The sequence below is a fragment of the Xiphophorus couchianus genome, chromosome 23, assembly GCF_001444195.1.
Source record: "Xiphophorus couchianus chromosome 23, X_couchianus-1.0, whole genome shotgun sequence".
NCBI classification, from domain to species: domain Eukaryota; kingdom Metazoa; phylum Chordata; class Actinopteri; order Cyprinodontiformes; family Poeciliidae; genus Xiphophorus; species Xiphophorus couchianus.
Window position 1 is genome coordinate 12,993,829 of NC_040250.1, and position 14,608 is coordinate 13,008,436.

General features: G+C 38.7%; 1 protein-coding gene across 1 annotated transcript; it reads left to right on the plus strand.

Moving 5' to 3' along the window:
• Positions 1-646: 646 nt before the first annotated feature.
• thoc3 (THO complex 3) lies at positions 647-5,192 on the plus strand. Its single transcript, XM_028008029.1, has 6 exons — positions 647-862; positions 1,852-2,008; positions 2,101-2,305; positions 3,052-3,213; positions 3,308-3,408; positions 4,401-5,192. The coding sequence occupies exons 1-6, from the start codon at positions 659-661 to the stop codon at positions 4,562-4,564; spliced, it is 993 nt and encodes a 330-aa protein (XP_027863830.1). The 5' UTR covers positions 647-658; the 3' UTR covers positions 4,565-5,192.
• The last annotated feature ends 9,416 nt before the right edge of the window (positions 5,193-14,608 follow it).

The window sequence follows — 14,608 nt, forward strand, 5'->3', positions numbered from 1 at the left end:
TTACACTAGTCACAGACAATTTGGGGCTTTCATATTTTGGTCACTAGAGGACACTGTAGATTCACAGTGATTTCATCGGAAATAATGTTTACTGCAGCTAATTAACAATCAGATGATTAAAAGTCCGCTAATTGAACACCTTTTTCAACATACAAAATTAAAAGCAATAAAATTTCACATTGCAACTTAAATTCTCCATGTACAGTTCTGGAAAAAATAAAGATCCCACTTCACTGAAACCCATTGCAAACACCAAATATTGATTTCTGAACTCTTCATGACTTAAAACATAAGTATTGTTGTTTCTAAATGACCATAAACTGCCACAAACTTAAAAAGTACAACATGCAGACCAAATGTAGTTAATAACAGAAACCCCAGTAAATATAAATAGTTACTTTCCATTCCTTATGGCTGGAGGTTCATTTTCCTGCAGGACGGTGACGCCATACATCCAGTTCAGACCAAAATGTTTAAGTGTTGCAATGGACCGGCCAAGTCCAGTCCTAAATTCCATTGAAAATCAGTAGCTAAGCTTGAAAACTGATGTTGAAATCTGTTAGAAAATGACAAAATGTGGAAATGTAATAAATAAGTATGACTGCCTGCAAAACCTAGTCAAGCCGCAAGAGGGCGACACCTTCCTTCAAGGCATCCCATGAAGAAGAAAAGGGGTGGAAAGATGGCGTCGCAGTATTACCAAGAAATGCAGGAGAGCTTCAGAAATAACAACAAAAGTCGGGAATTCCCGGCTCATACAGCCAAAGTACACTCGGTGGCGTGGAGCTGCGATGGAAGGAGGCTCGCCTCCGGCTCGTTTGATAAAACAGCCAGCGTTTTTATCCTGGAAAAGGACCGCTTGGTAAGTGAAGCCGCGCAGTGCAATGCATGCTTAACCTGTTTTCTTCTTTATTATTTTATGTTCTTATGAATACGATATTTTTAATTAACGCCGAATTGTCAACAAAGCTGCCCCCACATATACATATTTCTTCTTCTGCTGTCAGGAAGATTTTTGACTGAAGCGCGATCTGTTAAGATTAGGTTTACAACACTTAAAGATTGTAAATTGGGTTTGGCACTTTTAAAACATGTGGATTTTATTTTCACACGACCTAGTATGTGAGCTGTCTTTCGGCTTTACTTACATAGCAGATGATTGTAGAATAAAGGCATAAGTAACAGAGTGAAGGTGATGGTTCACACAGATGCGCAACACGACCGCGCTGTTCGTGCCCAGATAGGAGTTAATCCAGATAATCCCATTATTAAAACTCATTTCAAGGCACTTCATAAATTAAAAAAATATATATGAAATTGTAGTACAAATTCAGTCGATTTTAATTCTAGCTGTGTAGTTTCAGATTGTCATAAACTGCCAATGAATAAAATATTTTTCATCTTACCAAGAATGTGTTGACAGTTGAGAGAAACCACTCCTTTCTAATTAGAAGAGACCTCCAGCAGAGTCAGAACCAGTCTAAGTTTTGACAACTATCTGCTTTGAGTGATGGGGGTCTGTGAGGGCAGGAAAGACACACAGAAACACACCTTGCTATTCAGTTCAAAACATTTTTTTTTTCCCTGAGGGAAACAAAATGTAATTGTTCAAAGAGTTGCTGTGGTTAATGCTGAGCTGAAAGGATCTCCAGTAGCAGTTAGAGAGACTTAGGAGTTAGGGATGTTATCCTTGCCCATTTTAATCGACTAAAGAGATTTGAACTTCCTCCTTTTGTCTCTGCTCATTGGTCCTGCTTTGCTTCCATGAAACATCCTTTTCAACTCTCATAGGATTAGTGATGACAGGTCAGGTTTTATTTGAACATGGCTCTAATTTGTACCTTTCTCTAGGTGAAGGAGAACAACTACAGAGGACATAGTGACAGTGTGGATCAGTTGTGCTGGCATCCAACCAACCCGGATCTGTTCGTCACTGCATCTGGGGACAAAACCATTCGCATATGGGACGTACGCACCACCAAATGTGTCGCCACAGTCAACACAAAGGGTACAATCATACTTGGACTGCTTGAATCTGGTCTTAGTAAAACTTTAAATCATTTTCTTTCTTGTTTTTTTGTTGTTGTTTTTTTAATTAAGGTGAGAACATTAATATCTGCTGGAGTCCAGACGGTCAGACAATCGCAGTCGGGAACAAAGACGACGTGGTGACCTTTATCGATGCCAAGACGCACCGCTCCAGGGCTGAAGAGCAGTTCAAGTTCGAAGTGAACGAGATCTCCTGGAACAACGACAACGACATGTTCTTCCTCACCAACGGGAACGGCTGTATCAATATCCTCAGGTAGAAACCAAATTGAATGTGAACCTGAAGTTCCTGCAGGGTGTTCTGTGTCCTGTTGGCTCATTATAAACAGTCAGTATTGTCTTGCTTTCTAAAAATGAACTGTTAATGGTTTTGATTAAGAAAAAAACAACCACATAGATTCTTGACAATGATTTTATTTGTGACTATTAGAGCCAAATTCCAAAAATCATGCATGACTTTCATACTGTATCATCTCAAATTATTCAGCAACTGAATTTAAAGACAGAATATTCATTTTTGCAAATGGGGAGAGCAAGAAAACATCTATGGTTTAATTTATGTCAGATCCTCCAATGTCTCCAGGGCATAGCTGTGTTTCTGTTGTATATGAATAAATAATTAGTACTCTGTATTGTAATTCTTATCCAGATGTACAAATTATTAAATGCAAATCCACTTTTAATCATTAAATGTAAATGCACTTTTATATATCAGCAGTATTTTACTCTTGAAAAACTTCTTACATCTGTCTGTCCTCATTCCTTCTACATCTGTATTTATGATTTGATAATTGTGTAGCAGGATTGCTTTTGCTTCGGTCAAGATGTCTCCATTTAAATTTGAAAAAGTAAAAGTATTTGGACACTTTTTTAGTTATACACCTATGTGATCTTTTTAAAAAATAACTTTTTTTGCATCTAATGGGTGAGCTATTGAGATCTTGTATGAGAAGTTTTTTTCTGTGCTTCAGATCTGAAATGATCAGAGTGTTTTGTGTTCAGTTATCCGGATCTGAAGCCCATCCAGTCCATCAACGCTCACCCGTCCAACTGCATATGCATCAAGTTTGACCCCACGGGGAAATACTTTGCCACAGGAAGCGCTGATGCTCTCGTTAGTCTGTGGGACGTGGAGGAGCTGGTGTGTGTCCGCTGTTTCTCCAGGTCAGTCCGTGTTTCTCTTTCTCCAAATCATTTGCCCTCAGAGAAACGTCTGGATGAATCAGGGATCTTTATTTTCTTGCTGCTCACGCTGCAGACTGGACTGGCCAGTGAGGACGCTGAGCTTCAGCAATGATGGGAAGATGTTGGCCTCCGCGTCTGAGGATCATTTCATTGACATCGCAGAGGTGGAAACAGGTCAGTAACCATGACAGCAGACATTTAGCAGCAGGGTTTGATATGTGGAAATATCTTTAGGCAGATTCGGTCAGATACTTGGTCCTTTTTGCTGCAATTCTCCTCAGAGGTTTCCACTCACTTCATCATGGAAAAAGTCCTATCTGAATCCTTCCTTTTTACAAATTCTGTGTGCTAAATTATTTTGCTGTCACACAGGCCTGCAATAGTTTTGTCGGTCTTGGAGCAGAGCCTTTAGTTGACAGAAGGGAGATAAATCATTTAGGTTTTAAACCTCTTCCCATGGTACAGCTTTCCTTAACAGGTCTCTGTATTTCGTCACACTTTGCGCCACATTGAGCAGAGCAGATTGTGGCGCAGAGGTGAAAGCAAAGTAGAATGAACAAGTTTGAATTGATAATATTTCTTAATGTGCCTCAGACCTGCCTGCTGCGTTTAACTCTTAAGTGATTTTTAATTTAGTGTATCATATTTGAAATGTTCAAAGATGCCAATGCTTGGGTGTTAATATTCATTTTAAATGACTCAAGTCTGTCGAGTAGCCTCTGTGAAAACTGCAGCACATGAATACATTGTCCTACGTGTTCCTGAGACACTCCTTCAAATGTTCTAACACACTCAAGCATGCCCAAATGTTTTCGCAAACACTGATACAATATTACATTTTGTGGATTTCTTTTAACGCTTCTATTAAAAGAAATCATGTTGAGCTCGTGTCATTTTTTGAGCTCGTGTCATTTTTTGAATATTGTTTCAAATGTTCTCGACACAAAAAAAGGAAAGTTTGTGAAACTTGAGCTCCTGTGCCGCTGTACATTGCAGATAGTTGTTAACATGTAACATGTCAGAACCTCAGAGTTATCAGATCTCACCCTTCTGGACAAAAATAGGGATTTGTTAAATGATGTCAGGATGTTGTAGAAAATAAATGAAATTAATTTTTGAGCTGAGAATATTTGGAAGCAAACCAGTAGGCTTTTTTTACGTTGCAGGTGAGAAGCTGTGGGAGGTTCAGTGCGATTCCCCAACGTTCACAGTCGCCTGGCACCCAAAGAGACCCCTGCTGGCCTACGCCTGCGACGACAAGGAGGGCAAATATGACAACAACCGAGAGGCAGGGACAGTTAAACTGTTTGGCCTTCCCAACGACTCCTGAGGAGCATCAGCTCGTCTGTTGACAGAAGTATTTACACCTTGATGACAAAGGCAGTGAGATGTTAAAAAGAGAAACTGCAGTAACCTTCTGACACCAGCAGGTGGTGCAACTTTCCTTACTTTGCTCTGAATCGGCTGACGTCATTCCCTGGTTGTTTTTATACAGTAAAATCTCATAGCTGTAAAATATTTTCATGTAAAATAAAGCGTGTTTTTTTTTTTAAGTAATAAAAATGCTTTCTTACTAAAACAAATATTGAATTCAAGGTCTTCTTTTAGCTGCTTAGATTTTAAACATGCATCCATTTTCTGTACACCCTTGTCCCTAGTGGGGTCTGGAGGGGTGCTGGTGCCTATCTCCAGCGAACGTTTCTAAAAACTATTAACAAGGATCCACAGTGATTTCACAAGTTGTGACTTGGGAACTTTATTTATAATGTGAAGGGGGGGGGGAAGTGCAATATTTTGAAGATTCTGATCACAGAGATATGGCTGTGTGAAAATGGGTCGAGAAACTGATTTTCCAGTGGCAAAAGTCTTTTTTTTGTTGCTCCAAATTTAAAATCTATAAAAGGTAGTACATCCCACTGCTTCTTGGGTTTCATCTATTAAACAGTCTGTAAACAAAACTTACACAGGTGTTGTTTTTATTGTATTTGTTAACCAAGAGAAGACATTAGACATGAGAGTAGTAGTCTACATTAGTAGAGTAGACTCTCTAAAGACATCAGAGAAACTACTGTGGCTGCACAACAATCTAGTGGTCAGGAGTTCATTTTTAAACTAACTGAATTCCTCCATTCTACAGAGATTATTTACCTATTAGTTATTAGTAATACGTATTATTTATGTATTATTACGATTTATGAATTATTTAAAACATTTAAGACAGCCATCAATTTTCCCAGGAGTGAGTATCTTACCAAATTTACCCCCAAAGTTAGAGGGTTCAATGCTGGGAGAAATGTTTGGTGACCTCAAGCCAACTCTCAAACATGAGAGTTGGAGGGCTGATGATTGGGGCTTGTTTTTACCAACAGGACCAGGGTTACCCTCCATTCAATCAAACGCTGGAAGTTGGTCTAAACTGAAACAGAAAAATAATCCCAAGCTCAGCTGAAAATCTGTAACAGAATTACTGAAAAAGAAAAGAATGAAGTTGTGGGAATGGACTACTTCAACTCCAGACTTGATCAGATATTGTTGCAGGACCTTTGGAGAGCTGTGCAGAAATAAATGTCTGCAAACCTCAAAGAGTTGAAGCCATCTTCAAAAGAAGAGTGAACCAAAAAATTCCCTTCTGTGAAAGGTGGCTGTAGCTGTTGGATCAACAGATGCATTTAGGTTTTACCACACTGCTTTTCCCGCCGGTTTTTATGTTTGTTTAATAAATGGTGGTTGAACTTTGTTGTGTTTTCTATTTTTCCTTTAGGTCAATTTGAAAGATTTCATGATCAAGTAAAGACCAAACCATTTTTCTTCTATTCTAATGTATAAAAGACTATTTTTTTTTTTTACCATAATCATTACCAAGGGTTAGTCTTGTAGGGCAACTTTTAATGGCCTGAAGCCAGGACTTTGAAACTGGTTCTGAATAGGGCAACAAACTGGGTAAATATCTTTGTTCTGTTTCTGGTCAAAAGTCGGCTCTTAGTTTGCCGGAGTGCAATGATGTGGTTCAAAACGATGTACTGAGTTTGGATTGCATTTGTCTTTCTATAGCAAATGGTTAGGACCCTGGTAGTCATCTTTTTTTATCAAATATGAAACTCTAATGCAAAAATCCAAGAGCTAGTTTCTGCAAAACTAGTCAGGACTTGGATACCAACACTAAAGTTTAATGACCCGGTCTAAAACTGTCTCTTGAGAGTTTAAGTTTATTTTCTATAATCACTAAAAATACTTGTTTTTTCCACTTTGATAAGGGAGATTAAAACATATTGATTTTATAGACTGAAATTAAAAGGAAGCATGAGGTGTAAATGTAAATCAGGCCATTAACAGTTAAATCAGACAGACAACCAGAGACCCTGCAGGCTGCTACATTTGATTCATCGTTCCATGATGGGCGCTGGCAATCACACCCATGAATATTGACCGACCTCCATTCTCCGTCTCAGCTACAATGAATAACAGCTGGGATCAAGGGAGACTGATGTGATGACACGCTCAAGGGCCATCCACCAGCTCTGGGCCACAAAGCTAAATTCAGTTCCAGGTGCTTGATGCGTCTCATTTACACAACGGCTTTGAAATGAAAATACGCTGCGGTGTTTAATTTTTCATGGCTTTTCAAACTGAGATTATTCACTCTTCAGTGCTTAAAGATGAACGTTATTTCTGCCTGTACACAATATGTTTCCCATGTATTTTTACTGATAGCCAGTAACGAATAAAAAAAAACTCAGCAAGGCACTTTTGCTCTGAAGTTGAAATATTCCTTCTAACTTAATTGCACTGGTCGAAAGTTAAAGCACCCTGCTTATATATTGATATCCCTGCTTTAAATTTATATTAGTCTGTCTGAGCTATTTAGCACCACAGTATGCACCGTATCAGCTCCTTCCAGCTTTCTTTTACTTTGAAGTCAATAAATAACTAATATTTCATCCTCACAGGCCTCAATACCATCAGTGAGCCTAAAACAGACGTCTAGTGTCTGACAGTCTTCTGTCGTGACCACTTTATCTTCCTCCACCCTGACATACGCGCACAGTGTGGGCCCAGATTTAAGGCCTCCGGTCCGGGCCAGTGGCAGCTGGCTGCTTCTTTTTCTCCGAGTCGGAGACCAGCAAGCCTGCAGGATGTTTATCGCCTCGCAGCTTCCTGTCATCTTCGCACGGATGTTGCTGAGCTCCCCCACTGCTCTCCTTTCATTTATTTTGATTTTGTTCGGCCAGGGGAACTGTGGCGTCCAAGAACGCGAAAAGGCCCAAAGTTCTCTTATTATCCATGTCTGACAACTGATACACCAGCGCTTTGGACATTGTTTTAGAAATGCTTTAACACCAGATGTTGTGCTAAGATTTTGAAGCTTTATGATGTCATCTCTAAATGATGACATTAGTTGAAATATAAAACAGTTCTGTAAGAGTCAAGGCACTTTCTATCCACATTTTCATAAAATAAAGCAATAAAAAAGGAGCATGAGAAACAAACATGGCAGGTTTCAAACTGAACTATTCTTGAATTTGCTCACACTTTGCTATGTATCTATGAATACTGGTGTAAAACCAAAAGTACAAACTCTTACAAATCCAACATTATCATCCACTCTTATAAATATCATTAATAAACTAAATTGTTTGACAATAAAAATGTCTGCTGCCTCTTCACAATGAAAGATGCCTTTGACATCCATTACATAATCTCTGATACATGGAAGATAATACCTGGATGGGCATAGATGAGATTAAACAGAAGAAACTCAAAAGTGTTTACTAAAGAGAACTTCTTAATTTATATTTTCACCTGAAAACGAGTTATGTATAAAACAGATGCAACAATGTTAAAGGAGCATCAATCAGGTTTCACTCTGATCAATATTCCCTTTCATTGATCAGCAGCTCTCCCAAAGGTGATGCTGCTCTGTTTAATCAGAGGCTCAGATGTGCTCCAGCATGCCTATCAGTCCTATCACATCCTAATGGTTGCAGACAGGGCGTGCTCAAGTGTGTTTGTACATTTGCATGTGTGCAAGCGTGTTAGTGATCGGTTACACCCGTGTGTGTGTGTGTGTGTGTGGGTTGAGGAAGGGCAGCTGCGTGCAGACAGATAATCAGACCCACCCGTCCATTTGTTTCAGTCAAAACTAATTAGACTCCAGATCGGTTAAAGGGCACTTCCGCTGTTGTGGATAATTGCTAACCGGAGGCTTCCTGATTGATCTTAAAGTTTGGTGTAACATGAACCTGTGACATCAGTTATTCTTCCAAACATGTGTTTAATTTCAAGTGTTTAATGGAAGTACTTTATATTTTATGATAAGTCAATCGACATGCAAACTGTGATTCAATTCCTGCCTGTTTTAAACTTTGGGTCATTTACTTAAGCTGCTCTCAATGAAGATAAAAGAGCCACTTCCTGCAGTTTTTCAGGTGCAGCTGAAGTAGAGTCTAATTGCATATTGGAGGAGTTGCAGCATTAAAATAAATGAACTACTTTCACAAATTTCTTGTGGTTATGGTTCATTGGGTTCCCAATCTAATCTAGCGGCTGCCTTGATAATTGTTGATCTCATCCATTAATGGTGAAAGACGAACCTGAAATCTAATCTTGGTTCACAAAACTTCAGAGGTACTCAGTGCTTGAAAATTAGATTTTTGAGATAAGATAAAGTGAGGAAAAAAGACTCATCTGGTGTTTGAAGTTAAAGGTTTAGGTTATTTACTTGAAATATTTTGCCTTTTAGTTATTGTTACAGTAAGTCAAAAAGTTTTTGTAAATCATTAATTGAAAAATATGCAAGGGTTTTTTTTTATATACAGATTTTTTAAAAAGTGTAATTATCCACCACCAGCCCCCCTCCACACATATTGGCAAAAATGTGTGAAAAGTCTTTGAATACATTTATTCAGTAGGGGGGGATTTTAACTTTATATATAGTTTTATATTATTTTTGCAAAAGTATTAGTTCTGTGGGTGTCAGTACTGTGTGCAGCCAGTTTTTCAAGCACTGGTCTTCTCTTATAGCATTTTGTAAGTAAAGAGCATAAGGGTCATCTTCTGTTCTATTTTCTCTTCAGTTCACCTCACAAGTTTTCTATTGGATCTGACTCTGGGGCCTGTGATGACCCTAAACTAAGCTTCTTTGTCATTTTGGATTTGCTCGTCAAATTTCCTTGTAAAGCATTCCAGTATTTGAATCAGTTGATCATGCCATACATTTCAAAAAGATTCCTCGAAGCCTTTTGAAGAACAAGCCCACAGCATCACACACCCTCCACCATACTTAACATTAGGTGTCAGGAGCTTCTGACAGTCTCCATTCTTTGTTTCACAAAAGACTCCCATGATGTGCTTGTTTCTGAAAAGTTTGTGTCTTGGTCTTGTCTTTCTAAAGCACACATTTATAAGTCCCAGCAGAGTTTCACAAACTCCCCATGTTTACGTTTGCGATGTCGTCCGATGGCTGTTATGGAGCAACCCAATAATATCCCGCATTGTTGCAGTTTTGACATTTAGAGATTCTTTCCATCCATATTCATCCTCAACACTGTGTGTGTTGCTTAAATAAGCTTGAGTCCCTCTTCATCTTTGTTTATCACACTTCCAGTTGAATAAAATTTTTAACTACTCCTTTTTTCCGATTTATCAAGATGAAGATTCAGTCTAAAATAGTGGTTGTTAATACCTTTTAATGGAGGCCAGTGCACTGCACGTTTAAATGATTGTCATTGGTTGCATTCCCTCCTCCCTACAGAGCTCTCCTCTTATCTCTTTCTTTTAAGAAGCTGTCTTTAATAAGCTGTGTTGAACCAATGAAATGTGTTGACTCGGACCTCATAGGGAAAGGAACTGGACCCTACTAACGAAAAACTTTCCAAGCATTCTAAGTGAACATCGGTATTGTATTAACTTAGACTTCATCCCATTTGTATGGCATATTTATCAAGGATGTCACAATCTTCTCAGTCTTATGATGCAGACTGTACTCTAGCTTTACGCTAATGTGAGTTTATCATTTCTCAATGTTTCCTTGCTTTCAAGGAACATATCTGACAGTGTCAATGAAATACAGGTAGGTAGACATTAGGATGTGGAACAATGGTAAAAAAAAAAAAAAACAGTGAGTCTCTTCAACAAACCCTGCATGGATGATTAAAGCTGTAGGCCCAGAGTTTATCTCAGACAACAACAAGGTCTATTCTGGTTTCCAATTTGTGGTCTTGACCTTGAGGGAATAAGCAGCAGGATGCAGATTACTGCTTTAACTGGAAGTGCAGAAGTCAGGCTTTTCTCTGAGGAGACGCAGCGAACTGCTGACAGCAGCTACACTCAGCTTGCTCCACCAAATGCTCCGGATAAAGACAAGAAGCTCCGAGCTGCACAAGCGTTAACTCCCAGGAGGAGACGAGTGGCGGCAGAGTGGGCCCAAAGTTACAGATCAACATATTACAGACTGAAATTTTCGACTTTTACTCTCTCTCTTTCTGGATTTCTTTGTTGCAATGCTGTGTTGTGTGTCAAGAAAATGTTTTCCCTACTATAATATCAGGCCAAAATACATTTTTGTCAGAAAATGTTGGATAAAAGTGTATTCGAAGATGGTAATATAATAGCTCCTTCAAACAGCATATATACAAATGCAAAATTAAATTTGTTAAATAGCAACTAAGAAACCAAGCGTCCACGTTTAAAGCAGTTATCAAAAACAGAGGCAACTTCCCAACTTCTGAACGTTGAATTAAGTCATGTTCAAGAATTTCTAGGGTTCATGAAAAACCTGTCTTATTAATAACCTGATCCTGAGGTTGTTTGCTGCAGCCGCTGCCCTTCCACTTTCTCCCTTTGGGCTGCTGTAATGAGAGTCGTGTTGTTGCTATTAATCTCATGTTTTCACCTCTGATCTGCTTCTAACTACCGAGGTGACTAACAACAGTGATGGATCGTTTTCAGGGGCAGGAGCGATGGCTCATTCACTGATGATAAACTATACTCCTTTCTGTAACTAATGGACTAATCAGGCCTGTACGCCTCGACGGTAAAAAAAAAAAAAGGAGGAGGAAACCGATCTAAAAGAATGGAAGCAAATATAGAAACTGTGTCAGTGAGGGATAGTTAAGTAGATAACAGGTTTTCAGTTCACATGCAGCCTTTAATAATTTCCAATAATTGAAACTGTAATAATTTGCTTAAGGGTTTATTTTTGCCTCCCGACTTTATTATCAGAACACAAGCTAGTAAAGCTGTGAGTGATTTTCACAGATCTAGACTCAAGAAATGCAACTTGACCAAAACTGCAATCAATCGAGTGGGCTAAGATCTCATCAGAGTCTGGTTCAGATTTTTTAAACAGCTAATTTATGCTTTTACAGATAGGAGGGTGTGAAGAAGATGAGAGAAATGAGATTAAAAAAAGACTTATAAGAAACTTTAGCAGAGAAGGGAGAAGGGAAACGAGAAATTAGAAGTGAGCACATAGGCATGCTGTTAGAAGGGAGCCAAGAGGCAACTATTAAGGAAGATAAGGGAGAAATAGAAGAGTAAACTGCAACTTTGCAAAGATGGAAAAGAAAAGCAAGCGTTATTGGGCTGCTCAGCTAGAAAAAGCCATAAGGTTTGGTAAGGAGATGAGTTTTCACAGCTTCTAATTAATAAAATAGATTGAACTGACTTATAAAAATAGACAGCAGCAATTAGTAAACACCTGGTGGAACTGTGTGTCTGCTGAGCTTATTATACAAACTACTTATTAATCCAATGCTCGTAAGAATGCTGTAAAGGGCTTAATGGAGAAACATTGTTGTGATGACGTGCTGAAGGCGGCATGTCGGAAAGACCAAGAGCTTCTTAAAGAGACGGAGACCCAATTTCAAGGAGTTAAATTGGAAAGTCAAATTTCTTTTAAGTCATGTTTGATATATACAGCGACTGAAGTTAACATAGTTACTTGATTGTGCTGTAAAATGGCACTATGTGGCTGGAAAATACATTATACTGCCCCTTTAACTGTTTCACAAAAGGAGCTTCATACTGGGTATTCATTGGATACATTTCTCTGCTTTTGCTCAAAGGTGACTCTGTTCCATAATTATTTTTTGTAAAACTCACAAATGCTGTCGTCTTAGAAGTAGCTGCCTTTTAATTTTAAACCCCTGATGAGTTTAAAGCATGAAATGTAGGTTTTGTTGTTGCTGTCAACAGCAGAACAGACAAAGCTGAGAATGCACAAAGGATTTCATTTCTCCCCTCTCCCCCACCCCATGAATGAATTATTCGCCAAGATTGAACTTCACAAGTTTCTTAAGTGACATCTGCCCAACGAGCAAACAGCTTGTGCTCTGCGAGAGTAATTTTATTCATAGAAAACAGTGGCAGCAATTAAATTTGTGGGCTTTTTTTCCTCTCTAAGGTTTTCAATCCAGCAGGCAGCTGAAAAGCTGTGTTTACAGCAATACAAATAATAGTCACTTGTAGAGATATTCACACCCCTAGAACTTTTTCCACAGTTTTTTATGTTACTACCATAAACTTCTGTGCATTTTTTGGGAGAATTTAATTAACACTTTTCTGTGAAGGCGTTAGAAGTGTTTTTTTAGAGAACATCAGTGAATATTCATGAAGACCAATAACATATCAGACAGTCATGCATGCGGTCTGGACACCGACAGACCCAAAGCACATTAATTTGTATCTTTTCTCTGGTAGGACATTGCTATTTAAAGCAGGTTAATGCAATTACACCCTCAAATCTGTTTATTCTTGTGTTGACTGGTGGCTCATGATTCAAACTTACATTGGTAGGTTCACTGCTGATGTCTTTTTTTGCCAAAGGTTCCCAACTAGTCCTCAAATCCAGGCCCTGAGGACGGGTGTCCTGCAACTTTTAGATATGTATGTCCCTGGTTCAACACACCTGAATCAAATGTCAATATGCAGTGACATTATCTAAAGTCTAGCTAATGACCCAATTGTTTGAGTCAGCAGAGACACTTCTAAAAGTTGCATCAGACCTCAAAGACTGAATTTGAAGACGCCTGATCTAGTCTGATGCCTTGCAAAATTACTCCTTGAACTATTGTACATTTGATCACATTACAGCCATGAGATATAATTCACCAACACAAAATATATATCATTGAGAAGTGGAAAGAAAATTATGTATTGAATTTAAAAGTTTACTGATTAAACGTTGAAATATTTTGTGAATATTTGTGTTTCACTCTGAGTCAAGTCTTTGAAGAATAACAACCTTCTTCTCTAATCACAGCTGCAAGCCTTCTGGATACATCAGAGCCAGCAGGGCACATCTACAGAGTAAAATGTGTTCCAGTTCTTAATGACAAAATAACTAGAATGGATATGGAGCATCTGAACAGTTTTTCAGCAGGCTCTCAATAAGATTCAGGTGTGGAATTTGACTAGACCATTCTAATGGATGAATATGCTCTAAATTAAACAAACCAATTCTAGCTCTGTCTCTATGTTTAGAGATCCTGGGCATTTGGAAGGCCTTGTATTCAGCTACATCCATCTTCCCTACATTGTGACCACAGCATGACGCTGCCACCACCATGTTTAATCATATGAACTTTGCCTCACAGACAACATTTTTATGTTGGTCAGAAGTTAAATTTTGGTTGTATGTGGCCAGAATATCTTCTTCCACTTGGTTGATATGTTACCTACGTGGCATATGGCAAACAGCAACCCACAGACATGACTTCTAATGGCTTTCATCCACCGACAGATCCTCCCACATTGACTGAACGTCTCAAGCTCCTGCAGAGCTAACAGACTGTTCGGCTGCGTCTCTGAATAATGCACTCCTTTTCTTGTCTCTCTGTATAGGTAAACAGTCATGTCCTGATTTGCAATTGTGCCATACTCTTTCTATTTTGATATCCTGGGTTGAACAGAGGTCTGTGACATATTTACAGCTTCTGATACCATTTTATAACCCAACCCTGCTTTTAACTCCTCCACACCTTTCCTCCTGATCTGTCTGCCTTGCTGCTTGGACTATAAAACAGAAAGCTGTAATTAAAGAAGTCCAATAAATCCAAGTTAAACCATTGATGTTTGTGTTCATAATGCAACAAAATGTGCAGAAAGTTCAAGCAGCTGACCTTTGCATATATAGCCTGTTTTTTCAGGAAACATTGTCACCTTGACTGTGGAGAATGGGATTTGTCACAGTATCATGTCACCTCTAATGGCCGTATCTGATGGATTCCATGCAGTCTGTGATCATCTTTAAAACCTTAAAATGAATCTAGAGACAGACTGTCAGTGAATTTATATCTCAAACTTCACACCTGACAAACAATTAACTCAATGTTTTTTCTGTGTCTTAGCTCTCAGATCATGGATTTACCTGCAA

Excerpts from the sequence above, each read along its gene's own strand:
- thoc3 (XM_028008029.1), top strand. The coding sequence starts at position 659 with ATGAAGAAGAAAAGGGGTGGAAAGATGGCGTCGCAGTATTACCAAGAA. Across the intron at positions 2,009-2,100 it reads CGCCACAGTCAACACAAAGG|GTGAGAACATTAATATCTGC; the intron begins GTACAATCATAC and ends TTTTTAATTAAG. Across the intron at positions 3,409-4,400 it reads CATCGCAGAGGTGGAAACAG|GTGAGAAGCTGTGGGAGGTT; the intron begins GTCAGTAACCAT and ends TTTACGTTGCAG.